Below are 15,042 nucleotides of genomic sequence, written 5' to 3'. Positions count from 1 at the left end.
ATCCCAAGAAGAGCTGCTTTGAGGAAAGGGCGGAAAACATAACAGCTTCAATGTCCTCCTGGCACGCATTAGCCAAGAACTCTGACATCAGGAAGCAGTAAATAAATGGGCCAGTTGTTGTGGGTTTCAGGCTGGAAGCTCACCCTACTGCACATTCTCCATCTGGTTAACCAGAGAGAGGCTAGCAAGCGATCAACAACTTCCTGATGCAGAGGGTTGCCAAGAGTGATGAACTCACCTCCTGGGCATCTCTCGCTGCCTTGGCATCATCCTCATTGTAGCGGTTGCAGTTATACCTGAAAGAGGTTTGCGAATATGTAGATTTCTAAAATGATGATCCCTTCTCATTTGTATCTGCCAGGCCAAGTTCTGGATTCACTCATTCATTCATTCATTAGCATATTACTGTAAACAGGACAAAAATCTCTTGTGGTTTTCTTTGCTAGCCTTCAGGGACTAACAGCTGACTAGAGAAGTGTTTCTCAACCTAGACAAGTGGACTTCAATTCCCAGAATTCCCCAGCCAGCAAGAAGAACCACTTTAGGTCCAAAACATCCTTCGCAGGATGCAAAAAAAAAAAAAAAAAAGGAAAATAGAAGTGAATTTCAAGCTCAGCCATGCTGAATTGATCAGGCAGAGAAATGTGTGTTTGCTCAAACTGATTTTGAATTATTATTCCCTCCACAACTTCTTCCACATGCTAGCCGGGGAATTCTGGGAGTTGGAAGTCCATGCAGCTTAAAATTGCTAAAAGGTTGAGACAAACCAGACTAGGGCTTCTCTGAAGCTCCTATCTTCTCACCACAAGTAATACAGAGTTTTAAAAAATATTGAGTTTTTTTTTCATCCATATACAGCAATTATCTGTTCAGGCTCATTCCTCCTACAGAAAAACGTTGCTAACCATCCGACAGCTCCCAAACCCCCCTCCCCTGTTAAGAATTTATTTAAATGTACCAGGCAGATCCATGCGGCTCCCAGGGGCCGAGACACACCCAGCAAAACTCTGCTTTACAATTCTGGTTCCGACAGACCATGTGGTTGCAGCCGCCATCTTTTTCGATGGTCACGTGGCATTTGGGACACTCCTGCGGGCAACAGGAAGGGTGGTGAGATCAAAAAACCAGCAGGGGGTTTATTCTCCCCTATTTAAAACATCATTATTATTAATCACCCCTATTATTGAGCTGAAGCCAAACACAACTTAAAATGACCCAGAGGCTGAGAAACATTGGCTTGTAATATTAAATAAATTCTGAACACATTGACAAGCCCTGGGAGAAGGGTGGTGAAGGTTCTTTGTTGTTGCTGTTAGTGGCGAAGTGGTGTCTGACCCATCGCGACCCCATGGACAACGTTCCTCCAGGCCTTCCTGTCCTCTACCATCCTTTGGAGTCCATTTAAGCTCACAGTTACTGCTTCAGGGACTCCATCCAGCCACCTCATTCTCTGTCGTCCCCTTCTTCTTTTGCCCTCAATCTTTCCCAGCATTAGGCTCTTCTCCAGGGAGTCCTTTCTTCTCATTAGGTGGCCAAAGTATTTGAGTTTCCTCTTCAGGATCTGGCCTTTTAAAGAGCAGTCAGGGTTGGTCTCCTCTAGGACTGACAGGTTTGATCGCCTTGCAGTCCAAGGGACTCGCAGGAGTCTTCTCCAGCACCAGAGTTCAAAGGCCTCGATTCTTTGGCGCTCAGCCTTTTTAAGTATCTAAGAAGATACTTAGCATCTGTCTATCGAGGTAAAGACCACTGTAGTCCAGCATTTTTGTTTCTGGCTAACAAAATAGTGCCAGGATGCTCATCAGAAGAAAACGAACTCATCCCTCACCTTTCTTTCCCCTACTACTGTATGTGGATCATAACCCTGAGTCTACAAATTCTCCAATCCACCTATCCTTCATGAATTTATCCAAATCCCTCTCAAAGCTGTCCACGTTAGTAGCCATCGCCCTTTCTTGAGAACATAAAGTCCAGAGGTTACTTAAGGGCTATGTAAACAATATTTTGAATCAGGTATACCAGATGGCCCCGATCTCAGTATTTTGAGAGAGTAAAACTCGGCTACTTTCTCCAACCCGTGTATTTTTTTTCCTCCCACACACCTTAACCACTTCCTCTTCTCCGCCAGCGACAACAAAAGACTGTACAGAGTTAGTTGAACAGCTTGTCTAGAAACACGAAATGGGCCACCCGTTTTTGAGATGGGACCCATTTCCAGAAATCTGAAGTTAGAAAGGGCTGCGTATCTCTAGAGCAGGGGTCTGCAAATTTGGCTCTTTTAAGACTTGTGGACTTCAACTCCCAGAGTTCCTCAGCCAGCAGAGCTGGCTGAGGAACTCTGGCAGTTTAAGTCCACAAGTCTTAAAACAGCCAAGTTTGCAGACCCCTGCTCTAGAGGACATAGGTCATGTTTTGCAATTTACACAGAAGGACTCGGTAAAAAGTTTGCCTGAACCCTGGGCAAGGCACTGTGGATCAATACGGCAATGGATCAACAGCCAGACGAGAGCAGAAGACACCTTCCTGCATTTCCAGAAATGCCAAAAACAGACCCATTCCTGATTTGAGTTGCCGGAGTTATTGTCTAACTGAGGAGAATTAACAAACTTGCAATTATTAAATTACAAGTTTGTTAATTCTCCTCAGTTAGACAATAACTCCTGATTTTTCAGCAAGTAAAAACAAAACAAAACAAAACAAAACAACAACCCCCCAAACCAGGCATAATAGTTACTAATACTTTTTTTCTCTCCCCTAGCTATTCAGTTATTTGAATTGGAAAGGAGAGTAAACCAAAGAGCTATTGTTTACAGGCAAAAACTATCACTCACTATATGCAAAAGGAATTGTCAGACTTCACAGAATGTTCTTGTGAGGGAGAAAAGAGACTGTTATTGTGAGGGTGTCAAGCCAGAGAAACAAACCACCAAACCTTTGTGTTTGCTGCAATCCAATTCGAAGTTTCACTGTCATCATCACACTTCTTAATCCATTTCTTTAACCACTGTCCGGGAGAAAGAGGGGGGTGGGGGGGGAAATCACAATTGTTCTCATTCCATCATTGCAGGATTCCTAAATTAAGAGTTTATCGGACGTAAGGAAGGGACTGCCTACAGAAATATGGGACTGCACCTTCAAGTTCTCTACAATAAGCAACATTGTAAAAAAAAAACAACCAACCACCCTTTTTTCCCCAATTATTTTTAAACATTTAAGGAATAAATGACTATCTAAAACCAAAAGGAAGACGGCAAGAAAGGGCAGAGCAGGATTTAAAATAAAACATCGATGAACATAAAGTTAACAGCTATCATAAAATTTAAAATTTCTGGCCTCATGGATGAAAGAACTAGCTGAATATATACAAATAGACTCGTATCATCTTGAGAAATAATTGTAAAAAAAAATCATTTACTTATTCAAGCCAATTCAGGTCCAAAGCATCTTTCTCAGGACATCAAAAAAGCAGTAGGAAATACCGTGTTTCCCCAAAAATAAGACCGGGTCTTATATTAATTTTTGCTCCAAAAGACATATAAGGGCTTATTTTCTGGTTAGGTCTTATTTTTGTGCAAATAATAATAATAAAACCACAACAACCACTACCTTTATACCAGTGGTGAAATCCCTATTTTTTTTTACTACCGGTTCTGTAGGCATGGCTTGGTGGGCGTGGCAAGGGAAGGATATTGCAAAATCCCCATTCCCTCCCCATTCTGGGGCCAGCCAGAGGTGGTATTTGCTGGTTCTCCGAACTGCTCAAAATTTCTACTACTGGTTCTCCAGAACCTGTCAGAAGCTGCTGGATTTCATCCCTGCTTTATACGGTACTAAATGCACCCACCTGGCTGACAATCTTAACTTGGGCTTATTTTGGGGGTAGGGCTTATATTATGAGCATCCTGAAAAATCAGCCTAGGCCTTATTTTCCGGCTGGGTCTTATTTTTGGGGAAACAGGGCAGTTAGGAGTGAGTTTCAAATCTCACCCTGCGGAGCTGATCGCACATTTCTTCCATTTATACAAAATGCTTTCTAATCAGAGAACTGTGCGTTTGCTTGCTCACCCCGATTTTGAATGATTCGTTCTAACTTCCTTGGAAAAGGGCTAGCTAGGATGGGCCATACAGACTATGAAGTGGATGGAGACACTTGAAGTGGGCCTGAAGTGAAACCCTCTCTGCCTCTTGGCCTATCCTTCAAAAGCCGTTATTTCCAAGTTATCCTAAGTTATCCCCTTTCGTGTACTGCTGCTGTTATGCTGATCCCCTGAAGCCACATTACTTTCCTATAGTGCCACAGGTGAGACGCAACCCAGAAAGCTTAAAAAGCTCACCTTGCATTTAACAGGATCATGCCAGTTCTCGCCACAGTTAAAACTGCAACAAACGTTTAAAATACGTTTTTTTAAGACAGTTTTCCAGTTAAGCAATACTTTTAAAAATAATGGAATTGTTAAAAGAAACACAGCTTTGCTGTAACCCACAAGCTTAATTTATGACCGGCAGTCAGCAAACAGTCTGCCTGTCCCCCCCAGCTCCCCAAAAAAATATTCAGTAGCCCGTGTTCACTTGGGTTGGGCTATCAGAGGAAGCCAAGGCTGATTTCCACCACCACCCCAAGGTACCAAAATCCAGTCTTGGTGTTCTTATCGTCCAGCCTGCTTACCAAAACTGCCGGCCACATTTACAGCGAACGGGCTTAGCATCAGGATACTGTACTTTGACAACATGGTGGCAATCGGGAGCAGGACACCATTTTAACAGTCGATTGCACTGCAAGAAAACAAAACCAACCGTTATTAGCACGGAGGAAAGCCCGAGAACGAAAATGGCACAGCCTCAATGCTTTCAATTGGGGGCGGGGGAGGGGGGGGTTGTATTGCAGAGAAGGCAAGGACAGATTGCACTGAAAGATGGCTTGCTAAGAGTCCATCCCATTCCCTTCTCTTGCCAGAAATCCTTCATCCAAAGCTTCATCTCAGCAGAGACCAGCCTGCTGTTTATTTTCTCTTCCTATTCAAAGGTAATTCCACAGTTTTAGTTAGAAGCAAGCCATAACTTGTGCTTTTCCAAAAGGCAACTGGAGTTTCTTGGGTTGTTTTTTTTTTCCCTTTGAAAACGTTTCACTTTTTATCCAAGTAGTTTCTTCGGTTCTACTTGGATGAAGCTTCTTGGATAAAAAGCAAAGGAAGGAAAGGGGGAGGGGGAGGAGAAAGTCCAGTTGCCTTCAAGAAAAAAAAAAAAAGTACGGAAATCCAGCTGCCTTTCGGAAAAGCTCCTTTGGGCCAACCATGTCCTTGGATGATTGAGATTTTTCCATAGACAAAGTCTTAAAATTCTGGAGTTGTTACATTTGGACGGCACCCAGTTTAGAAAGGTTGGACTAATGATTTCATTTCTCCAGAAGCAGTCCAACTTTCACCTGGTGTAATTCACAAGTAAATAATTTTATCAGTTTACTCTTTGTTGGAACAAACTGGAAGTCAGAACGAATGCATGCACAGTGGGGGGGGGAGGAAATGAGGGAGACCTAAAGATTTAATCCAAACGACTTCCTGCCTTCTTACTTAAGATTTAAATAAATGAATTCAGAACTGCAAGCAAGTTGGATTGGAGAAGAATTGCCATAATCAATCAATCAATCAATCAATCAATCAATCAAAATAGAGCTAGAAGGAACCTTGGAAGTCTTCTAGTCCAACCTCCTCCTCAAGCAGGAGACCTCATACCATTTCAGCCAAATGACTGTCCAATCTTTTTTTTTAAAAAAAAACCTCCAGTGTTGGAGCACCTACAACTTCTGAAGGCAAACCATTCCATCGATTAATTGTCCTCCCTGTTAGGAAATTCCTCCTTAATTCTAGGTTGCTTCTCTCCTTGATTAATTTCCATCCATTGTTTCTTGCCTTGCCTTCTGGTGCTTTGGAAAACAGGTTGACCCCCATCTTCTTTGTGGCAGCACCTCAAATACTGGAAGACTGCTATCCAGGACTGGCCCATTCCTGCCTGTCTTTTCGTTCAATGACACCCCTGTTGAGGCTGTGGGTTCAGCATCACACAACAGACTAGACATTCACAAAGCTGGCTGTTGCTCACCGTGAGCTGTCAAGATTTGGCACTAGTTGATTAACATCACTGACCTTTCACAAGTGCATAGTTACACCCACAGTTTTCTGACAATTAAGATCTAGAGACTGCATGGTCTCTTGCAGACCTCCTAGAGTTTTTGAAGCAACCTAGTTTTAGCAGATTTTATCAGCCGCCATCTAGATCTAATGATGAATTTAATTCATTAACAGTCCTTTTGCGTTATTATGAAGATATGAGAAGCTAGTCAGTGGTTTCTCTCCAACTGTCAACCAAACCACGGGGCTAAAATACTTCTGTAAAACTGTGGCCTTCAGATGGGCAGGGATTTTAGATTTGGAGCCAAAGCAATATTGTAGCTTTTAAAATGCTGTCTCATTAGAGCCAGTGGTTTACCTAAAGACATTTGCAACCATAATGAGTACTTGGCCATCAAATGCTTAGAATGGAACCCAAAAAGCGAACACCACTGATCAATCAACAACACCCCCACATATTTAAATGGCTTCAAGGAATCTTAAAACCAATGGAAGAAATTCCTCTATACCAAGTCACCTTAGCATACAGTTTTAAACCGAACACTCACCTCTACAAAACTATTAGTTATTAAATGCTGGTACTTTAATTTAACTTTTGAATCTGTGATCAGGCGCCTACAAAGAGAAGAAAAAGATAATATTCCATTCAGAAAACCTTGTTCACTTAGGAGTCCAACCTTCTTACCCAATGAATGCGTTTTCAAGAAAAACGGTCTCCATTAGCAATAAAGCCCCAATATTTGAAGGAGTGGCTCTCCCTCGTTTCGACGAGGTCTCACTCGTCATCTTCAGGTTGGTGATTACGGCTTCATGCTTGTGCGAGCAAAGCACGGTCGGAGCTGCCGTCTCTCTATAAATACTATACAATATAAAAATGTATTTATAGAGACAGAGCAGCTCCGACCGTGCTTTGCTCGCACAAGCACGAAGCTGTAAGCACCAGCTTGAGGATGATGAGTGAGACCTCGTCGAAACGTTGCCAAGATACTCTCAACTTTACATGGGACAAGACCCGAATACGCCAAGACCTACATGTATGTGTGTGTGTGTGTGTGTGTGTGTGTGTGTGTGTGTGTGTGTAAATATAAAAATACACATACACACACATATGACAGGAACCGGAAAATGCCTCACAGGAGCAGCTAAAGGCAACTCCTAGAGAGGCAGGAAATGCATCTCAGAATAGAGCTACCTACACAGCTGTCATAACCACTGTAACAGTGCCAGCAAAAGGAAGGGGTTTGCCTGAGGCAGTTTAAACTCACAGGGTTTTAACCGGGAGTATTTCAGATTTACAAATCAGGAAACGAATGGCTATATTATACGATGGAAACACCAAACTCCCCTGGAATAATGTAATCTCCCCCACCCCCACCTGAGTTTAACATGCAAATGGTAGGACAAGAGTACTGGGAAAGGCAGGATTACGACAGCCACCTCAGAAGGGCCAAATGGATTAATTCAAACCCGGCATTTTATTCCTGGAAAGGATTACGCAAGAGCCCAACCATGTCAAGCAAGGCTGTGAGATCATGAATTGGATTTATTAGATGACCTAATTTGGGCTTCAGAGTCACTCTGCTTTGCTTCAAAGCTGTAGAAACAGCACTGAGGAAGTTCGGTCCCAATTTTGGGGGACTGAAGGGAAAACAATTCTTAACAACCTCGATCAACAGAGTTCAAAGCCGTTTCCAAGTTTACGCCGCCGTTCTTCCATCCCTCTGTCCCTTTTATCTGCTTCCATCCCGCTCCTTTCCTACTATGACCCTCTAGCGAAAGTACAGGCAGTCCTCGACTTATGATAGTTCGTTTAGTGACCGTTCCAAGTTACAACGGCACTGAAAAATGTGACTTATGACCGTTTTTCACACTTAGGACCGTCGACGCGTCCCCTCGGTCAGGGGAATCAAAATTCAGGTGCTTGGCAACTGACCTCATATGTATGACGGTTGCAGGATCCCGGGGGTCACGCAATTCCCCTTGGGCGACCCTCTGATGAGCCAAGCCAATGTGCCACTAACTTAACCGCTGTGGTGATCCTCTTAACAATGGTGACAAAGTCAGTTGTAAAATGGGACAAAACTCACTTAACAACTGCCTTAGCAATGGAAGTTTTGGGGCTGAATTGTGGTCATAAGGCGAGGACTGTTTGTACACGAAAAGAAGTAAGTAGCACTGGGTATTTATCAATAACACAGACTTATATGCCGCTTCAAGGTGGTTTACAGCCCTCTCTCTAAGCAGTTTAAAAAGTCAGCAACAATCTGGGTCCACGTTTGACCGACCTCGGCAGGACGGGAGGCTGAGTCAACCTCGGTCAGGATCGAACTCCTGACAGTGGGCGGAGTCAGCCTGCAATGCTGCATTCTAACCACTGCGCCACCAGGGCATGGCAAGTAAAGAGAGGAAGGAGTGGGGGCAGCAAAAACCCACTTTGGTGGGGTAAGTTTGGTGAGAGGCCCACAGGGACGAGAGTCCTGGGATGTTAACAGTGCGATTTGACTCATCCCTCCGTAGATGGTGGAGCCAAAGCAACTGGCGTTAAAACCGTCAGAAAATGCAAGCGTTACCGAAACTGCACCAACTGCAATACTTACATAACTGTATTGTCATCAACCAAGATATCACAGCCGTGAGCCGGGCATGAGATTGTCTAGCAAGGACATCCGAGAGACGATGGGAAGAAAGAGAAGACAGAAAAGAACACATCTGATTAGTTTAGGTATTGATGTCTCTTTTAAAAAAAACCTCTACAGAAGCATTCCCCCCCCCCCCCAATTCCAGACCAGTGCAAGACTGTGCCTATTTAATTTTATTATATTCCTCCTGTTTTCCCCACAACAACCCTGTGAAGGGAGTTGGGTTAAGAGAGACTGCCCCAAAGTCATCCAAAACTTCTGTACTTAAGGAGGAACTAGAACTCATTGTCTGCTGGTGGTTTGGCCCAAAGTCACCCAGCTGGCTTTCACGCCTAGGGCAGAACTAGAACTCACAACCCCCTGGTGATTGGGCCAAAGTCACCCAGCTGGCTTTTACCCCCTAAGGCAGAACTAGAACTCACAGTCTCCTAGTTTCTAGCCTGGCGCCTTGACCACTAGCCCCAAAGGTGCTTTCTTTCGAAGAATCTCCGTAGACATTTAACCACTAGTCTAAACTGGCTTTCCTCCCCCCAGCTTCCAGAGAGCCAGGCTATCTGAGATGGGCTTTGGCTCCAGGCTTCCCTTCTCCCCATAGGTCTTGAAAGGAGAGGCTCAAGACCTGCCAGCAAGACTCCACCCGACTTTTCTCAGTAGCAAGCGTCTGAGTTTCTACCGCTGGTGCATCTGAAAAACGGCAACAATGCAAATTCTCAGCTGCTTCCCAATTTTTTTGGGGGGGGAGGGGGTAAGGGGGCTCATCAAAGGAACAGCTGGAGCATGATGCGGCCTTTTCTTTACAATTGTCATTTCCGTATAAACACAAGAGGGGAGAATTTTACCTGTCCCATGCCCTCCTCCATTATTTTGGTAGTTAAATATTCACTCCAGCACTGCATGCAAAACTTATGTCCACACTCCAAGCCAGTGAAATACTGTAAAGACAAATCGCCGTTAAGCTTTATTCATTTTCGCAGCTGTGAAACTGGACGGTGCCATCTTTCACAAATTCAGAATAACACAGAAACAACAACTGAACCCATGGGCTTCAAGCGGGGGGGGGGGGGAGAGGTCTCCCACCTCCCCCAAGGGTCTGCCACCAATATTCATCCTAGCCGCCACTGACCAAAGAAATGCACACAGAATTCCTGACCCCACTATTCCAATCATGCTGCCACCCTCTTCCTGAGGTTTTCGCATTAAAACCATGTCATTTAAGAGGGCTAATGTTTAACAAGCTGGGCTATTCGCCAAAATCTCCCATTAAGGCAACATGTTCAGAACTGGTGGGGGACACATCCAGATGCTGGAACTTTCAAGCCCTGCTTTGTATACCGGGCACTGACTTCATCCCCATCTACAGCATCTGCCAAACCTATTGGGCAATCAAGCACCTCCCAATATTCTGGGGGTACCAAGGATAGGTTGTCCTCGACTTACGACTGTAATTGAGTCCAGAATTACAGCTGTAAGTTGTTGCAATTGTAAGTTGAGGCGCACACATGACCGGAAATAATTTTATGTGGGGTTTTTTTTTTTCACAGTAGTCCTTAAGCAAACAAGGAAGTTATTTCCTAGGCTATAAAGCAACCATTCTGTGGCCATCATAACTTTGAATAGTTGTAAAATGACTCGATGTACAGAGGAACCTTGATCTGATCCAGCAAGATCCCTTGAAATATTTTTTGTGATCAAAATATGTAACTTTGGGAGACACCGATTCCCAATTTTTACAATCCTCCCGCTTTAATTGTAAAATCGGCATTTCCGTTCCGATTCTGCTGCTCCAGCGGCTGTTGCAATCATTTCGAAGATCACGAATTTCAACCATCTTATGTGAGCAGATCTACTTGCCTCTAAAGCCCCGTAGGTGGAGCATATTCAAAACTCTTTTAAGAAGCAGAAATCTGATCACAAGACAGTCATGATAAGCAGAGAGACAGGAAAGGGAAATGAAATTAGGAGATATTTAACGAGGGGGGGGAGGGGAACCAGAATCATTGGTATGTAATTATGTCTCTTCTACTGCAGAAGAAAAAGGAGTTTGAATATCCCATGGCATAGGACCGGGATATCTTCGGGACCGCCTTCTGCTACCACATGCCTCCCACCGACCGGTACGCTCCCATAGAGAAGGTCTCCTCAGGGTGCCGTCAGCCAAACAGTGTCGGCTGGCGACCCCCAGGGGGAGAGCCTTCTCTGTGGGGGCACCTACCCTCTGGAACGAGCTTCCCCCAGGACTTCGACAACTTCCTGACCTCCGGACTTTTCGCCGCGAGCTGAAGACGTACCTATTCTTCCGAGCAGGACTGGCTTGATAGGGGTTTTTAATTTGTTTTAAAAGGGGTTTATTTTATATTTATATTATGTATTTTATATTTAAATTTAGGCCTTATCGAATAAGTTTTTTAAATAGTTTTTATTGTAATATATTGTATTGTTTTTACTTGGCTGTTCACCGCCCTGAGTCCTTCGGGAGAAGGGCGGTATAAAAATTAAAATATTATTATTATTATTATTGTTGTTGTTGTTATTATTATTATTATTATCTCAGTTCACGAATAGCTCCTCACTGCATTTGTCTTCTTTCTCCCTCAAGATTTTAGGGATTACCGATAGGTATTTATCTGGCATTTATTGGTGTATTTGTACAATTTTAGGTCTTACCTTTTATCTATAAGCATGCCTGCAGATTACACAAATAGTTAAGGAACGAAAGATCAGGTCGGACTAATTAACAGCTAGCCAGGCCTTACCCAGAGGATTAAGGGAACCTTCCCGAATGCTTTCCAAAATCAAAATTCAAACATATATATTCAGGTTATAGGTTACACAATTCGGAAGGCACTCACCGAATTCGGATAGTTGAGATAGCAGATCTGACACGGCATGTCCTGTGCAGATGACCTGGTGTTCATCTGACGTGTTCGAGACTTTTTACTAGGATTAATGACATGACATTCCGCAAACAGCTTCTCCAGGTTGCCATCAAAGTACCTACCCAAAGAAGAACGAAGCTTAATGGAGTAAAAAAAAAAAAAATCTCTCTGAAAAATTCACCTTAAAAAAATAATAATCCTGAAAATAATTAATTCCAGCCAGCATGCAGGAGCTCTAGGGTCTGTATATAAACCCAAACTTTCTGTGTTTTAATTCATCTGTTAGCTTAGAAGAGGTTCTCTAAATCCACAAAACTATTGCTTGTGTCTCTGTTTTGTAAAACAGCAAAATGCACTGTGAAAAATAGTAATAGGCCATCCTGCTTCAAAGGGTCACTTCAGGGCACAAATCCCTGTTGCTGTGTAAGCATCTAACGCAGGGATCTCCAACCTTGGCAACTTTAAGCCTGGAGGACTTCAACTCCCAAAATTCCCCAGTTAGCAAAGCTGGCTGGGGCATTCTGGGAGTTGAAGTCCTCCAGGCTTAAAGTTGCCAAGGTTGGAGACCCCTGATCTAATGGGTGTATTTTCATTCTCTCTCTCCTTCTTTCTATCTGTCTTTCTCTCTTGCCCTCCCTCTCTCTCTCTCCTACATCTCTATCAGGGGTAAAATGTAAAATTTGTACTACCAGTCCAGTGGGCGTGGCTTGGGGGGTAATGTGACTGAGTGGGCGTGGCCATTTTAAAAAAACTTTTAATAGCATTTTTTCTACAACCTCTTCGGCCAAAGAGGTTGTAGAAAAAATGCTTTTAAAGGATTCGGACAATCCCAGCTGAGCTGCGCGATCATCAGAAGCTTTTTTTTTTTTTACTTTTAAAAGTATTTTTTCGGCTGAAGAAAAAATGCTTTTAAAAGTAAAAAAAAAAAACCTCTGATGATCACACAGCTCAGCTGGGCATGAGCGGGGCAGGGAGGGCAGGGATTTTTGCTACTGGTTCTCCGAACCACCCGCCGCTATCGTTACTGGATCAGGCGATCTGGTCTGAACTGGGAGCATTTCACCCCTGATCTCTTTCTCTATCTCCCTCCCTCCCTCTCGCACATTCACATATATAATCACATTAAATTTACAGATGAATACAAGCTGTAACTAAAGAGATGCCTTCCATCTCGCCAAACACAACTCTTTGATACAATCAATGCCAGTGGAGAAAACTGTTGGGAGACCTGAAGGGTCAGGCTAGGAACAGAATATCCTGGAGAAAGATGTTCACAAAGAGTCAACTTCAATGTCATCTATATCATCACAAAGACTCAACATCAATTTGATGACCCATCACCAATCAATAAACACATCAATATATATATATATATTCAGCCATACGAATGCGGCCCCGTGTACAAAAAACTTTCAAAGTAATGTTGCCTTCAGCAATTAAACATTACATGAGAACTGTCATAGACCGGGGTCTCCAACCTTGGTCCCTTTAAGACTTGTGGACTTCAACTCCCAGAGTTCCTCAGCCAGCTTTGCTTCTGGGAGTTGAAATCCACAAGTCTTAAAGGGACCAAAATTGGAGACCCCTGTCATAGACAACACAACATTTTCCTACTCTCCAAATAAATATGCCTGTTAGTTCAGCAGCTTAAGTGATGCTTCTGAAAAAAATATCAAACTGGATGCATTCTCCCTAGCGATGAATAAACATTTTCTAGCCTCCCACGTTGTCTTAAAAGTTACTTGAAATTTAAATCAAAAACTGAAAGTGAAAACCATTGCTTTGACAGATTAATGCTTGTAGACGAACTCTCCAACATGAAAAATCTCCAAAATGCCTGCAAAGCCCTAATATTTCAAGAGATGTTCAACAAGCCATCCTATCAAGGCTAGGTGCAACTCCAAAATTTCTAGGGAAGGTTGTGGAAAATGCCAGTATGATTAATTGTGACTAGATAAAGCCAGTCAATTAACTATACTGATAAGAAAGGCTCCGGACTATAGTTGCAAGTTAAGCATTTAACTCCTAAGGCCATTTTAGGAGCCTTTCCAAGTTTGCATTTCTCTATTACACTCACCCAAGGTGCCTTTCACCAATCTCTTAACTAAGCAACCATATTTTGGTCCACCCAACAGATAAGGCCAAAGCCACATTATATCTCTGACATAAATTTTATTAAGCTAATTCTGATACTAAGGCAGCTAGCACTGAAGTTTATGCCAATTGTTTCTATTAAACAAAAAATCCTCTTTTATCTCATGTTACAAATATCTTAACTTTATTCCATATAATGAATTCCAAACTGTTAGCCTCTTTGGTTAAGGATGGGCCGCATAATGGCGCCACACACTTTTTAAGTATGTTGTGAGAGATATGGAATTATACCACCCATGCTGAAATAATTGTGTAAGTAATTTTGCAACAGCCCAAACTATGTAATTTTCCAATAACTGGCCCAAGTAAAGACACATTTTTTCTCCTCTCCTCCCAAGGGACCTCAATGGGCTTCTTTGATTTCAAAGTAGCCTCAAATGTCAAGGCATGATTGGCCTGGCTCACAAACATGGCCCTTTTTCTACTCCTATTTGTTGAAAAAGTATAGGAATCACAATAGTTGAGTTTCTTGCTATTATGGCTACCCAGGAGGAAGACTAAGCAATTATCGAAGAGTTATTTTTTTCAGCTCGAGTTTCTTTAACTGTATTATTAGTCTGTTGCATCATTGCCTCATTGTTACAAGATGAAGAACCCATTTTAGGAATAAATTTCTAACCAATATTGCATACATTGCAATATTTATTGTGAAGCTTTCTTGATGGCTGCCTCCTAAGGAGGTAAATAAATAAACCCCTTACTTATAATCGCTTGAGAACAACAAGCGCCTCCTAGCCAACCCCTTACCTTTTCTGCCCACCCAGTCATCATGACTAGAGGACTCCAAACTTGGCAACTTTAAGACCTATGGACTTCAATTCCCAGAATTCCTCTGCCAGCCATGCTGGTTGAGTAAATTCCGGGAGTTAAAGTCCACAGTTCTTCAAAGTTGCCAAGTTTGGGGATCCATTAACCAAGACAAACCTCCAGTCCGTGGAGACACAAAGAAACCACCTCACTTACCTCTCCATCAGTTTTTCTTTATCCCAGTTGAAATGGCTGAGGAGTATCCTGGTGATGGTGGCCGGATTCTATAGGAGGAAGAAGGAAAGCTATTTTAAGGAATGGGAGCAGTAGACTTACCCTTTCTCCCAAAACTTCATATCCCAATTGTCTCTGATATAATCGGGATAATTATTTCAAAGGTAAATCCAAGTTGAAACCAGTTGCATGGTCAGCACTGGTCAATAATGAGTGAAATCTAAAACTGTGGAACTTGAAATGTTCTTGTGACACTTTTCGCTGTTGAAT

At 42.9% G+C, this 15,042-nt stretch overlaps 1 protein-coding gene across 3 annotated transcripts in view; it reads right to left on the bottom strand.

The window, feature by feature from the left end:
• Positions 1 to 15,042, bottom strand: part of ARIH1 (ariadne RBR E3 ubiquitin protein ligase 1) — a 32,896-nt gene that overhangs the window by 7,456 nt on the left and 10,398 nt on the right. For 2 of the 3 annotated variants that reach the window (XM_058156215.1, XM_058156214.1), the window contains exons 2-11: positions 14,755 to 14,822; positions 11,611 to 11,755; positions 9,601 to 9,693; positions 8,720 to 8,775; positions 6,671 to 6,737; positions 4,664 to 4,770; positions 4,332 to 4,374; positions 2,930 to 3,001; positions 959 to 1,089; positions 239 to 296 (exon numbers count right to left, since the gene is read on the bottom strand). In XM_058156215.1, coding sequence (XP_058012198.1) covers positions 239 to 296; positions 959 to 1,089; positions 2,930 to 3,001; positions 4,332 to 4,374; positions 4,664 to 4,770; positions 6,671 to 6,737; positions 8,720 to 8,775; positions 9,601 to 9,693; positions 11,611 to 11,755; positions 14,755 to 14,822 — 840 coding nt within the window. The remainder of the gene's footprint in view (positions 1 to 238; positions 297 to 958; positions 1,090 to 2,929; positions 3,002 to 4,331; positions 4,375 to 4,663; positions 4,771 to 6,670; positions 6,738 to 8,719; positions 8,776 to 9,600; positions 9,694 to 11,610; positions 11,756 to 14,754; positions 14,823 to 15,042) is intronic. The other variant, XM_058156213.1, reaches the window with a different exon arrangement.

The sequence above is a fragment of the Ahaetulla prasina genome, chromosome 13 (assembly GCF_028640845.1).
Source record: "Ahaetulla prasina isolate Xishuangbanna chromosome 13, ASM2864084v1, whole genome shotgun sequence".
Taxonomy (NCBI): Eukaryota; Metazoa; Chordata; class Lepidosauria; order Squamata; family Colubridae; genus Ahaetulla; species Ahaetulla prasina.
The sequence above is the reverse complement of the archived record's forward strand: the minus strand, read 5'-3'. Positions and strand labels throughout refer to the sequence as shown.